Genomic DNA, 14,281 nt, shown 5'->3' with positions numbered 1-14,281 from the left:
TAGAAAATCATGTAAATAAATCCAATAGGCTGGCTTTGCTTCCAATTAGAATTCATTATCTCTTATGGCCATAGATGTCGGCAAATGAGCGGATCTCTCCCCGATATGCCCACATTGAAGTGGGCGATATTGGGCTGATCCGATCATTGAGCCCTATCATAATGCATCCGAAACGGGCGGTGGGATCGCATAAATGCACAGAAGTGGCCATGATCCAATGGGGTTTTTTAACCTGCCCGATCGAGATGTGGCTGACTTTCGGCCAGATCTCGATCGGGGAAGCCCGTCACACAGGCCAATAATCTGCCGACCGTCGGTCTGTTGGCCAGCTTTTATCAGCCCGTGTATCGAAGCCTTTAGTTGGGATCATGTACTAGGTACTGTTTTTTTTATCACATAGAAAAAGAAAAACGTTTTTAAAAATTTGGATTATTTTATACTAATGGATTCTATGGGATTCTATTGTCTTTCCGTAATTCAGAGCTTTCTGGATAACAGATTTCTAGATAATGGGTCTCATTCCTATACTGCACAGCACATCACGTTGCTTTATAATCAATTTTAAATAACTTGTATTCTGGGTATGTGTAAATCACTTGTGTGCGTCTTGAATGCTTTCATTATGTTTGTGCATAACTCCACAAAAACATTCTTCACATCAGTAGAGTGTGAGATTTTATGCACATCATCTAACCCCAACTTACTTCCAAGATTCTCATAGGATACTGAAAATAATAAAAATCATGTTCAAAAAAAAAAATAGAAAGGGGCTAGAAAGAAAGTGATTGTATCAAAGGAATAGAACCAGCTCTGGTCTGCTGGTCAATCCTCACTTAACATAATCAATCGGAGGAGCATCAGATCAGCTTAGAAAGCACTCGAAGTGTCAGATATTATTCAACTTCATTCTTTTCTTTGCCATCAATCAGTTGTCAGAAACTTGCTGTTATCTTTATAAGGGAAGACATTTGGGAAGCCGAGCAACCGAGCACCTTTTCTTCTTGAAAGTAATCTCTTTGTACAAGGCAGGCAGAGCACACTGTGTACGTACAAATGTTTATAGAGATATACAGAACAGAGAAGTCGCCCTAAGTTTCCGCGTGAGGCAACTTTGGAAAACGAAGCGCCGTGTGTGCTTTAGCGCAGGCAACTTTTTGTTATAGCGAACGGGAAGACACGGTAAGGCAGTTCGGGGAGATTGTCGCCTAGAAGAGGCGATTAGTCGCCAGGCGACTAAATCACCCCGAATCTGCTCGCGTGGACTAACCCTTAAGGAACAAGGGCTTCACGAAAGTCCTTGGCTGATCTTTATCTGATTTGGGCCCTTTACAGTTATGGGATCAGTTATCTGGAAACCCTTTCTACAGAAACCTCCGAATTACGAAAAGGCCATCTCCAATAGACTCCATTTTAACAGATTTTTTAAAATTGATTTCCTTTTTCTCTGTAATAAAAATCAGTAGCTTTTACTTGAACCCAACTAAAATATAAATCCTTTTTGGAAGCAAAACCTTTGGGTTTTTTTTTTTAATATTTACATGATTTTCTAGTAGACTAATGAAGGTATGAAGCTGCTGTGTAGCCATAGGGGCAGCCATTCAAGCACAGGATACACAGTAGATAACAGATAAGTACTACTATATTTTATATAAACAAGCTGCTGTGTAGCCATAGGGGCAGCCATTCAAGCACAGGATACACAGTAGATAACAGATAAGTACTACTATAGTTTATATAAACAAGCTGCTGTGTAGCCATAGGGGCAGCCATTCAAGCACAGGATACACAGTAGATAACAGATAAGTACTACTATATTTTATATAAACAAGCTGCTGTGTAGCCATAGGGGCAGCCATTCAAGCACAGGATACACAGTAGATAACAGATAAGTACTACTATAGTTTATATAAACAAGCTGTTGTGTAGCCATAGGGGCAGCCATTCAAGCACAGGATACACAGTAGATAACAGATAAGTACTACTATAGTTTATATAAACAAGCTGCTGTGTGATCATGAGGGCAGCCAGTCAAGCACAGGATACACAGTAGATAACAGATAAGTACTACTATAGTTTACATAAACAAGCTGCTTTGTGATCATGAGGGCAGCCATTCAAGAACAGGAGACAGTAGATAACACAAGAATACCATTGTATACTACAGAGCTTATCTAATGTGTATCCTGTGCCTTTTCTCCTTTTCCAGTTTGAATGGCTGCCCCCATGGCTACACAGATTATATAAACTATAGTAGTACTTATCTGTTATCTACTGTGTATCCTGTGCTTGAATGGCTGCCCCCATGGCTACACAGCAGCTTGTTTATATAAACTATAGTAGTACGTATCGGTTACCTACCGTGTATCCTGTGCTTGAATGGCTGCCCCCATGGCTACAAAGCAGTTTGTTTATATAAACTATAATAGTCTTTCTGAAGCAAACAGCACAGGTTTACCAGTGCAGGGCAGCACTACATTATTTACTCATTACTTAAAGGGCACCTGTTGGGTAAAAATGTTATCCCCAACCAAAGGTGCGGGCTAATAGAGCCTGCATTCCGGTTGGGGATAACAGTACTTTTTTTTTTTTTTTTTTTTTAAGAAACATGCACCCCGCCAGTACTACGCTAGCCACATCCGGTCACTCGCATGTGCATAATGAAAAACTGCCCTGAATTGCTCATTATGTGCATGCGATTGACCAGACATGGCCGTTCCCTCCCGGTACTGGCCCCCCCGCATTTTTCTTATAAAAAAAAAAAAATTTACTTTTATCCCCTACCGAAATAAGGGCTCTATTAGCTCGCACCTTTGGTTAGGGATAACATTTTTACCCAACAAGTTCCCATTCAAAATCACTTCATTTTTGTGATGTTACTGTTCCGTTAAAGGACCAGTAATATAAAAAACATTTGTTTCTACTTAACGAAAAAAATAAACCACCAAGACACTTTTAACTTTAAATTCACAAAGTCTTTATTAACAAAATATCTTACCAATTATACGCTTGCGCTCCTCTTCAGAAACAGCGACAATCCATCGTGCGGCACTCGATTTCTCCTCCCTGGCAAGGAGGAGAAATCAAACGCTGCACGATGGATCATCGCCCTGTCGCCATTTCTGTAGAGGAGCGAAAGTGGAGAACCGGCAAGTTATTTCTTAGCTTTGCAATTTTAAAGTTAAAAGTGTCTTGGTGTTTTTTTTTTCCGTTAAGTAGAAACTAATTTCCTTTGTCTTTTCCGGCTTTAACAAATCATGTTAGCAGCAATGTGTATTTGTAATACTATTTCTCAAAAAAAAAAAAAAAAAAAGGAAACAGACAAAACCAGTTTGATCCCATAACCACAGCCAATATGTGAATGGACACATTTAAATGAAATCAATCCCCCTGGACAACACTGCTGATGGATAACTGATTCGCTCTTATATCTTATAGTATCCATTTCCAAGGATTCCCTCTGGGGAAACGAAGGGGAGACTTTGATTTTCTGCAAGAAGCAGATAAAGGCCAGTCTTAGAACTGAAGAGGACTATACAATAAGATTTCGATTGAGTTGTCGTCCCTGCAAGGTTATATAGAGAAGAAGAAAAAACCCAATATGGCACTGGATGAACACCGAGCTCAGAACCCATCTTAATTTATTATTTCGGCTCATCTCATCGATTGCCCTTTGGTTCACATATGTACAAAAGCACGGGGAATATCTGCTGAAATCTACAGCGCTATTGACATTTGTATTTATAAGTACAACCCATGGCTTACACTCTAAGACAGGAACAATGGATGGAACGATATCTGACAGTTAAGATGCAATCGAAGAGATGTTTTTGGACGGCGATGTGTTGGGGGGGTAGTGGGAGCCGTGGCCAGTTATGTAGCCAATCATCTAAGGCAGGGATCCCCAACCTTTTGAACCCGTGAGCAACATTCAGAAGAAAAAAGAGTTGGGGAGCAACACAAGCATGAAAAATGTTATTGGGGTGCCAAATAGTGCTGTGATTGGCCATTTGGTAGCCCCTATGTGGACTGACAGCCTACATTGAGGCTCTGTTTGGCAGTGCACATGGTTTTTATACAACCAAAACTTGCCTCCAAGCCTGGAATTCAAAAATAAGCACCTGCTTTGAAGCCAATGGGAGCAACATCCAAGGGGCTGGAGAGCAACATGTTACTCACGAGCTACTGGTTGGGGATCACTGATCTAAGGGCTGATAAAGAAATAGAATTCCCAGGTGACATGAGGGTCTCTGTGATCATTTATTTCCATGGTACAACACTCGACAGCGACACAAGCCACAAATCTTCAAGCTGCCCACAAATGCAAAACTGTCATTGTTGTGTTATATAAACGCTGGCCAATTCAAACAACACAACCTTGAGTGACAGGTCTTCTAATTAAAGGGATGCGGCAGTGTCTAGAATGAACGGCCGTGTGCTCTCAACACACACTTCCTAATATAAGTATAGAATCCCTTATCTGTAACCCAATTACAGAAAGGCCGTCTCCCATAGACTCCATTTTATCCAAATTTTTATATATATATATATATATATATATATATATATATATATATATATATATATATATATAATATATATATATATATATATATATATTATATATATATATATATATAGCCGCCTTTTTCTCTGTTATAATAAAACAGAAGCTTGTACTTGATCCCGACTAAGATATAATTTAAGGTTTACATGATTTTCAAGTAGATTTAAGGTATGAAGATCCAAATTACGGAAAGATCCGTTATCTGAAAGGCACCAGGTCCCGAACATTCTGGATAACAGGTCCTATACCTGTACAAGCATTCAGTTCCTAGCTCTGGAAGGAGTAACACTATTAGTGTTACTGACTGTTTGTATGTGGCAGCTTCCCGGCCCTTAGACTTAAAGGAGAACTAAAGCCTAACTAAATAAGTAGCTAGAAATGTTGTACATAGTGTTTTGTGCTTCTGTACCAGCCCAAGGCAACCACAGCCCTTTAGCAGTAAAGATCTGTGTCTCCAAAGATGCCCCAGTAGCTCCCCATCTTCTTTTCTGCTGATTCACTGCACATGCTCTGTGCTGCTGTCACTTACTGAGCTTAGGGACCCACTCACAATATACAGTACACATAGAATAGAAATGTCCCACTATAAGGCTGATTAGTAATTAATACAGATAATTACTACATGGCAGCACAGAAACCAGTGCAATTAGCATCAGAATTTAATAATCATCCCTGTAGCATCAGCTTATATTACAGGGGAAGCTCATTTTCTGCTGGATAATTAGTGACGAGCCCTAAGCTTAGCTTCTCAACAGCCAATCAGAGCCCACTGAGCATGTGAGTGTCACAGACACTTTCCAAGATGGTGACCCCCTGTGACAAGTTTGAAGTCCTGGATCATTGCTGCTATTGACAAGCTCAAACTTTAGGCTGGTGCAATAAGTTCACTATATAAAATATGGCATTTTTAGCCTCATTCATTTAGTTTAAGGAGTTTAAGGATTCGTATTCTGTTCCGCCAATATTCGTATCCTCGGAAATAGGCTGAAAGCAAAACTGAATCCAGGATTAGGTGCATCCCCAGTTTTTAAAGCAAAACTGAATCCAGGATTAGGTGCATCCCCAGTTTTTAATATACAGCTGCTATAGGTAAACAGTACACAAATGTTTTCATTGCTGCTATTCATCAGTATATACCATCATCCAGCTCCTGCTGCCAATGCTACAAAACACGCTGCCACTGGTCCCACACTGTCCCCTCAGCACAAGGGGAGGAATCTGTTTTTTTGCTGGTCATGTATGTCATGGCCCATTAAAGGATCTCCTTTAAGGCTGGTGTGACAAGGTAAAATTCGGGGGAGATCAGTCGCCTAGCGACAAATCTTCTCTTTAGGCGACTAATCTCCCCGCAATGCCGTCCCGCCAGCAAGATCGTGAATCTCTGCCGGGATGGCACTCTGACCGCTTTATTTTCCGAAGTTGCCTCTTGAGGAAACTTTGGGCGACTTCGGAAAAATGAAGCGCTACATATGCCAACCGGCCGGCGATTCACATTCTTGCAGGTGGGAAGGCATTGCAGGGTGATTAGTCGCCCGAACAAGAGGAGATTTGACGCTAGGGGACTAATCTCACCCGAATCTTACCGTGCGCCACCAGCCTTAAAGGAGAACTAAACCCCCCTAGCAATGATGTCTTTCACCACCCCCTCACCTCTCCCTCCCTGCACTGTTTATTAGTTAGGTGGAGGGAGAGGTGAGGGGGGGGCTCTTGTTACTGAGGGGGTTTAGTTCTCCTTTAAGTGAACTTTCAGTATGTTCTAGAACGGCCAATTTTAAGCCACTTTTCATGGGTCTTAATTATTTATTATGTATAGTTTTTGAATTACTTGTCTCTTTCCGACAGGTTTCAGCTTTCAAAAGGGGGTCATTGACCCCATCTAAAAACAAATGCTCTGAAAGGCTACAAATGTATTGTTACTTTGTATTACTCATCTTTCTATTGTGACCCTCTCCTCATCATATTCCACTCTCTTGTTTGAATCAGTGCATGGTTGCTAGGGTAATTTTGACTAAAGCAACCAGATTGCTGAAATTACAAACTGGAGAGCTGCTGAAAAAGCTAAATAACTCAAAAACCACAAATAATATAAAATGTAAACCAATTTCAGATTGAATATCACTCTCTACATTATACTTTAAAAGTTAATTTAAAGGTAGCAAAAGTACAGCTAGATCAAGGCTAAGCTCACAGAGCTCTATATCCTCAGTATCAGGAGGCAAAGAATTCACCGCCGAAACAATATCAGATGCTCCCAATTGTTTTGTCCACAGATCAATGACAACACTTTGCATGACATTATCCATTTAGCAACATGATGCTAAGCTTTGCATACCAGAGCTTCCTTTTATTTGGCAGGCAAATTTTATATATTGTGCCTATGTATTAATCCCAAAGCAGCAATGATTAAACCACAGAGGTAAACTGTCAATTTTAGCTTTTTAAAGGAACAGGAACAACAAAAAATGTAAGTGTTTTGAAGTAATAAAACTATCATGTAGTGTTGCCCTGCGCTGGTAAAACTGATGTGTTTGCTTCAGAAACACTACTATAGTTCATATAAACAAGCTGCTGTGTAGCAATGGCGGAAATTGAAAAAAGTCTATATGGCACAGGTTAAATAGTGGATAACAGATAACACCATTATGTTCTACAGAGTTTATCTGCTGTGTAACCTGAGCATTTTCCCGTTTGAATGGCTGCCCCCATGGCTACACACCAGCTTATTTATATAAACTATAGTAGTGTTTCTGAAGCAAACACACCAGTTTTACCAGTGCAACGCAACACTGCATTATATTTTTATTACTTTTTATCACACAAACAAGGAAGCAAAGATTTCTTAAAGGAGAACTAAGCCCTAAAAATTAATATGACTAAAAGGTCATATTTTATATACTGAACTTATTGCACCAGCCTAAAGTTTCAGCTTCTCAAAAGCAGCAATGATCCAGGACTTCAAACTTGTCACAGGGGGTCACCATCTTGGAAAGTGTCTGTGACACTCACATGCTCAGTGGGCTCTGATTGGCTGTTGAGAAGCTAAGCTTAGGGCTCGTCACTAATTATCCAGCAGAAAATGAGCTTCCCCTGTAATATAAGCTGATGCTACAGGTTTGCTGATTATTAAATTCTGATGCTAATTGCACTGGTTTCTGTGCTGCCATGTAGTAATTATGTGTATTAATTACTAATCAGCCTTATATTGTGACATTTCTGTTCTATGTGTACTGTATATTGTGAGTGGGTCCCTAAGCTCAGTAAGTGACAGCAGCACAGAGCATGTGCAGTGAATCAGCAGAAAAGAAGATGGGGAGCTACTGGGGCATCTTTGGAGACACTGATCTTTACTGCTAAAGGGCTGTGGTTGCCATGGGCTGGTACAGAAGCACAAAACATAATGTACAACATTTCTAGCTATTTCTTTAGTTAAACTTTAGTTCTCCTTTAATGGTGATTCAAGGCAAAACTAGCAATGTTTTGTTACTTTAGTTCTCCTTTAAGCATGCACAGCACAAGGTCATCATTGGACCTTCCTTGAGCGGATTTGCATACGCAGATTAGAGTTCGGATTCAGTTCAGAATTCCGCCAAATCTTTTTACAGATAGTAATGGATAGTGGATTTGGTACATCCCTATTGAAAACACTGGTGAATCAGTCATTCAGCATTAGCTCCTAGTATAGCTAGAGTATTAAATAAGTATTCACCATAAATCTCCACCCCAAGATGAGCCAGGGCACACGCTCAGATACAGGGAGATTAGACGTCTGGCGACAAATCGCCTCTTCTTCAGGGCGACTAATCTCCCGAACTGACTCCCGCCGGCTAGAATGTAAATCACCGGCATATGGCACTCGGAGTAATTCTTTTCCGAAGTCGCCCGAAGTTTCCTAGTAGGGCAGCTTCGGAAAATTAAGCACTCCGAGTGCCACCCCGCTAGCGATTTACATTCTAGCCGACAGGAGGCAGTTCAGGAGATTAGTTGCCCCGAAGAAGAGGACATTTGTCGCCGGGGCGACTAATCTCTCCGAATCTGAGCGTGTGCCCTGACCCTTAGGTTATCCAGTCACTTATTAAATCATGTCACTTCCACCTAAGGAACATATCCAAAATACTATCATCCCCCAAGCATCACCCAAGATGCTGCCAAAAATCTTATTCAGTCTCTCATCATATCAGGTCTAGACTACCGTAACTCTCTTTTAATTGGCCTTCCACTCCAGAGACTGTCACCTCTCCAGTCCATAATGAACACTGCCGCGAGGCTTATCCACCTCAGCAACTGCTCCTCCTCTGCCTCCAAATCAGTCTGGTGACTGTTACCTGTAACCCTTCTGCATACAATTCGTCGGCTTCAATCCTTGTTAAGTACCTCCACCTGGGTACACTTCAAACTGGAACAATAAGATTTAGGCAAGGAAGAGCCTGAGAGGAAGAACAACTGCTCAAGTGAATTTATTTATGTTTCACACTACATGTTTCGAGCCTCCTGGCCCTTTGTCAAAGGGCCAGGAGGCTCGAAACATGTAGTGTGAAACATAAATAAATTCACTTGAGCAGTTGTTCTGCCTCTCAGGCTCTTCCTTGCCTAAATCTTATTCCTCCTCTGCCTCGCCATTCTGTCAATACCTGCACTGGCTTCCACTACTCTTCAGAATTAAATTCAAATTAATGACCCTGACATACAAAGCACTTCATAACTCTGCCCCACCCTACATCTCTGAACTCATCTCTATATACTCACCAAACCTCGTACTACGCTCCTCTACTGACCTGCTACTCAACTCTTCTCTCAATTACCTCCTCACATGCTCGCATTCAAAACTTTGCAAGGGCTGCACCCCTCCTCTGGAACGCTCTCCCACGGTCTGTCCGACTTTCTCCCAACCTTTCTGCTTTCAAGAAATCTCTTAAAACGCACTTATTTAGAGAAGCCTACCCTCACTCTTAACTACCAAATGCAATACAACATACAGTACCACATTTCTCACCCACTTATTTCTGATCTTGCCCACTCCCACACCTTGTGTATTATTTCCTTCCCTTTAGATTTAAAGCTGTTTCTGCACAGGACCTTCCTCAACTTTTGTACCTGTATTGATTGTGATGTATGTAACTCCATATGTTCTATGTATGTAATTCATAGGATTTAGGATCAATCTCCTGCTTCTGTTCATATGATTATAAATAGGTTTTGGCCTGTAAATAAGTAACTGGTGTGAAATCCATCTATTGAGTTACAACAACAACTCTGTCTGGGGACAAGTTCACACAGAAAAAAAACAACGAGTCCACAACAAAAAACTGAACAGCAAAGAGAAACCTCTGCAGGATGAGTGTGTTTCTTTACATTTCCTTTTAAAGGGAAACTAAAGCCTAAAATAATTAGGCAAGAAAGTTATGTTTTGGGGTTATGCACCAGGCCAAGGCCATTACATCTGTTTAGCAGTAAAGATCTGTAGGTGCTAATTTGTGGCACATGCTCTGCCTGCTACAGTATACATAATAAGTAAATACATCAAGTTCATTAGTAATGAATTCAGATTCACATTAAATGGCAGTTTAGGAACCAGTGCAATCTGCATTAGAACTGAATAATCAGCCTTGTAGCATCAGCTTTTATGACAGAAAAACCTCAGTTACTGCTTGATGATTTCAGACGACCCCCAATCTTAGATTCCCGACATCAGCCCAGAGCTCACTGAGCATGTGCAGTGCCACTGACACTCAACAGTGATGAGATCCTATGGACAACTTTAAAGTCCTGTATCATTACAATTACAGAATATATAGCTCTATTCCTTTTAGGCTTTAGTTAAAAAAAAATCACCCTTATCAGATAGGCAATGCTAAATAATATATTTTTTACTTTATTTTCTGCTAACAGGAACACTGATGGTATCTGGTAATCACGATCCATGGAGGGGTGACTAAAATTTGGAATTTGATTCAAACTTTCCTTCTCTTTAAAGTCCAGGTTTATGGCTAATAACATCTGCCATTTTTAGGGATATGTTACACAGTGGTTCCCGTTTCAGTTTCTTTTAGTATGTTATAGAGTGGCCAATTCTAAGCAACTTTTCAATTGGTGTTATTTATTTTTTATAGTTTTTTTTTTTTGTTTTTTTTTAATAATGCCTTAGTTAATTATGCCTCCATTTGACTCTTCACATCTATTGCTACTTTTTAATTACTCATCTTTCTACTCCTATCCATATTCCAGTCTCTTATTCAAATCAATGCATGGTTATTAGGGTTCCCCATAAATATATATATATATATATATATATATTTTTTTTTTTTTTAATAAAGTACCCCCTCTTGTAAATAATAAGGATATTATAAGTCACCAAGGAGTTTCATGACCATATAACGTACGAGGCCGCAGGCTGAGTGTTTTTATGCAGGTCATGGAACTCCGAGGTATTAAAAAAAAAAAAATACTTTATTAAAAAACAAATATCCTCATATTTTGCAACTGGGGGTACTTTATTTATTATAATACACAAGTTTCAGTGAGTCATGTGACAGAAATGACATCAGAACTCACCGTTTATAAGGATACAGGATATCCATGGCTTTTGTGTATTATAAATATATATATTACACAAGTTAATTAGGCACAGACTATAACTGATGACATCACTAAGCACCGTTTATAACAGACATCACTAAGCTCCGACTATAACTGATGACATCCCTAAGCTCCGACTAGAACTGATAACATCACTAAGCTGCGACTATAACGGATGACATCACTAAGCTGCGACTATAACGGATGAAATCACTAAGCTGCGACTATAACGGATGACATCACTAAGCTGCGATTATAACTGATGGCATCACTAAGCTACGATTATAACTGATGACATCACTAAGGTACGATTATAACGGTCGACATCACTAAGCTACGATTATAACGGTCGACATCACTAAGCTACGACTAGAACTGATGACATCACTAAGCTACGATTATAACTGATGACATCACTAAGCTCCTATTATAACTGATGACATCACTAAGCTCCAATTATAACTGATGACATCACTAAGCTCCAATTATAACTGATGACATCACTAAGCTCCAATTATAACTGGTGACATCACTAAGCTCCGATTATAACTGATGACATCACTAAGCTCCAATTATAACTGATGACATCACTAAGCTCCAATTATAACTGATGACATCACTAAGCTACGATTATAACTGATGACATCACTAAACTACGATTATAACTGATGACATCACTAAACTACGATTATAACGGATTACATCACTAAGATACGATTATAACGATTACATCACTAAAATACGATTATAACGGATTACATCACTAAGCTACGATTATAACTAATGACATAAATATAACTGATGACATCACTAAGCTATGATTATACCTGATGACATAGCTATGCACCGCTTATAAGTATACATTTTACAAGATATTCCTGGCTTGTATGGATTATATGTTTATACACAATGACACAAAATAGCCCTGCTCATTGGAGGCTTTGCATTTCTGTTATAATTCAGCAGCTGGAGGGCCACAGATTGTCTGTAACTTGCCACCTAAGGGGGGACATAGTGCCTATAGTTTAAGGCCACATATTGCCAACAGTAAACCAGCTTGGGGGTTGCCAAAGAAATTACCTTTACTAAAGCGAATGAAGTGGTGGGGGATGGGGCAGCCTGATTATAAAGCAGCAACTGGAGGGCCAATGACTGGTTTTACATGAACAAAATGAGGCCACGACAGCCACACAAGCAGAGATGGATCTGCAAAACAAGCCCCGCATCACAACAATAAACCGTAGGCCGCAGGGGGAGCACTAGGGCCTATCACCAGCGCAATATAAGCCATTTATACCTCCGAGTAACGCGGCCATGCTGCTCCCGGATTTCAGCGCTCTCTCCAGTAGCGCATTGGCGATATTCCTTCACCGATCTATTATACCGAATCTCCCTCCCGCGGCAATGGAACTCAGCGCAGAGAAGAACAGGAACGTCTAGGGGGAGGGAGCAGAATCGAAGGAAAACACGTCACAACATGGCCGCCAGCAGCTTCACTGCTCGTAGTGCATTGTGGGATAGATTGAAAGAGTGGGCGGGAACTAGGTGCCCAGACGGAAGGGAGGGCGGGGCGTGTAATCTCTGTAGGTCTAGTCGGGAGCGCGCGGGAGTTTGGTTCCTGTGACAAGTAAGTAAGGAACACGGTGACGGGGCCTCAGGCAGCTTTAGCCTAATGAGGGGAGATCCTTCATGATAAAATATGCGTGGCTCGTCGTCTATTCCATGTGTTTAATGTGCGAGAGTTGTCGTTTTACATTTGTGTTTTATTCTTGTTAAAGGGGTGGTTCACCTGTAGCTTAACTTTTAAAGGGGCTGTTCACCTTTGAGTTAACTGTTAATATGATGTAGAGAGTGATATTCTGATACAATTTGCAATTGGTTTTTATTATTTGTGGTTTTGAGTTATTTAGTTTTTTATTCAGCAGCTCTCCCGATTGTAATTTCAGCAATCTGGTTTCTAGGGTCCAAATTACCCTAGCAACCATGCACTGATTAGAATGAAGGTGGCCATACACGGGCAGATTAAAGGACCACTGACATCAAATTTTTTTTTTTTTTTTTAATTCATTACTATACAACAAAAACACCAAGGCAAATGAAACTTTAAAAATAGCAAAGCCTTTAGTAAGAAATAACTTACAGAAACTCCACTTCCCCTCCTCTTCAGAAAAGGCGACAGGGCGACCATCCATCCTGTGGCTTCCCTCTCCCTCGCTCCTCCAGCTCACGCTGCTCTCAGATGTGGCCACATTGACACTGCGGATCCGGTTTGTATTTGCCTCTTGAAAAATAATACTAAAATAACAGTTCATTTCCGGTTTGTTTTCTGTTTAATTTCTACAGTGTTAAGGACAAAGCCACAGCAAGTCGGGTCCCAGGGTGATTAGTCTGAGAGGCACCCACAGCATAAACCGCTCCTGTACTCCCCGTGACAGGGGAAAGAGAAGGACTGTGCGAGGAGAAAGAGTCTCCGCACTAATCCCAGCGGCAAATGACTTCAAATGTCTCGCATTCTGCGCTCTCCTACCTGGGAATCCCTAAATCTCTGTGTATGTGTCACTGCACTGTCTTCCACAGCGTTCTGTCAGGTCCCCGTGAAATACACATCCCATAATATTATCCTGCCCGACTGGACTCCAAGTCTTGCGCTACACTCGCCTCATTCCTGCTTCTGCCACATTCATAATTCTCTATAGACCAATATTATGGGATGTGTATTTCATGGGGACCTGACAGAACGCTGTGGAAGACAGTGCAGTGACAGATACACAGAGAATTAAGGATTTACAGATAGGAGAGTGCAGAATGCGAGACATTTGATGTCATTTGCCCCTTCTTTGCGCACGGACAGTAATTTCCAGCTGGGGCAGCTCAGAGCCAGACACTGACAGTGGGAAACGATTTAGCCGGCCTGGGTGGGATTAGTGCGGAGACTAATTCTCCTCGCACAGTTTTTCTCTTTCCCCTGTCATGGGAGGGGGTGGGCCGGAGCGGTTTATGCCGTCGGTGCCTCTCAGACTACTCACCCTGGGACCCGACTTCCTGTGGCTCCGCCCTTAACACTGTAGAAATTAAACAGCGGAATAAACCGTAAAATTAACTGTTATTTTACTATTATTTATCAAGAGGCAAATATAAAACTGG

The 14,281-nt window shown here is 40.9% G+C and overlaps 2 protein-coding genes across 6 annotated transcripts in view; one reads left to right on the top strand and one right to left on the bottom strand.

Annotated features, from left to right (window-relative positions):
* rbm33.L (RNA binding motif protein 33 L homeolog) overlaps positions 1-12,606 on the bottom strand; it is a 92,576-nt gene extending 79,970 nt beyond the window's left edge. For all 5 annotated transcript variants that reach the window (XM_018267132.2, XM_018267130.2, XM_018267128.2 and 2 more), the window contains exon 1: positions 12,435-12,606. In XM_018267132.2, coding sequence (XP_018122621.1) covers positions 12,435-12,453 — 19 coding nt within the window. In that variant the 5' untranslated portion in view covers positions 12,454-12,606. The remainder of the gene's footprint in view (positions 1-12,434) is intronic.
* A 40-nt stretch (positions 12,607-12,646) lies between these two features.
* The window catches only part of cnpy1.L (canopy FGF signaling regulator 1 L homeolog), a 71,476-nt gene continuing 69,841 nt past the window's right edge, over positions 12,647-14,281 (top strand). Inside the window, exon 1 of the mRNA XM_018267134.2 lies at positions 12,647-12,764. The gene's annotated coding sequence lies outside the window, so the exon portion shown is untranslated. The remainder of the gene's footprint in view (positions 12,765-14,281) is intronic.

The sequence above is a fragment of the Xenopus laevis genome, chromosome 6L (genome assembly GCF_017654675.1).
Source record: "Xenopus laevis strain J_2021 chromosome 6L, Xenopus_laevis_v10.1, whole genome shotgun sequence".
NCBI classification, from domain to species: Eukaryota; Metazoa; Chordata; class Amphibia; order Anura; family Pipidae; genus Xenopus; species Xenopus laevis.
This window is presented reverse-complemented; position numbering and strand designations above follow the sequence as displayed.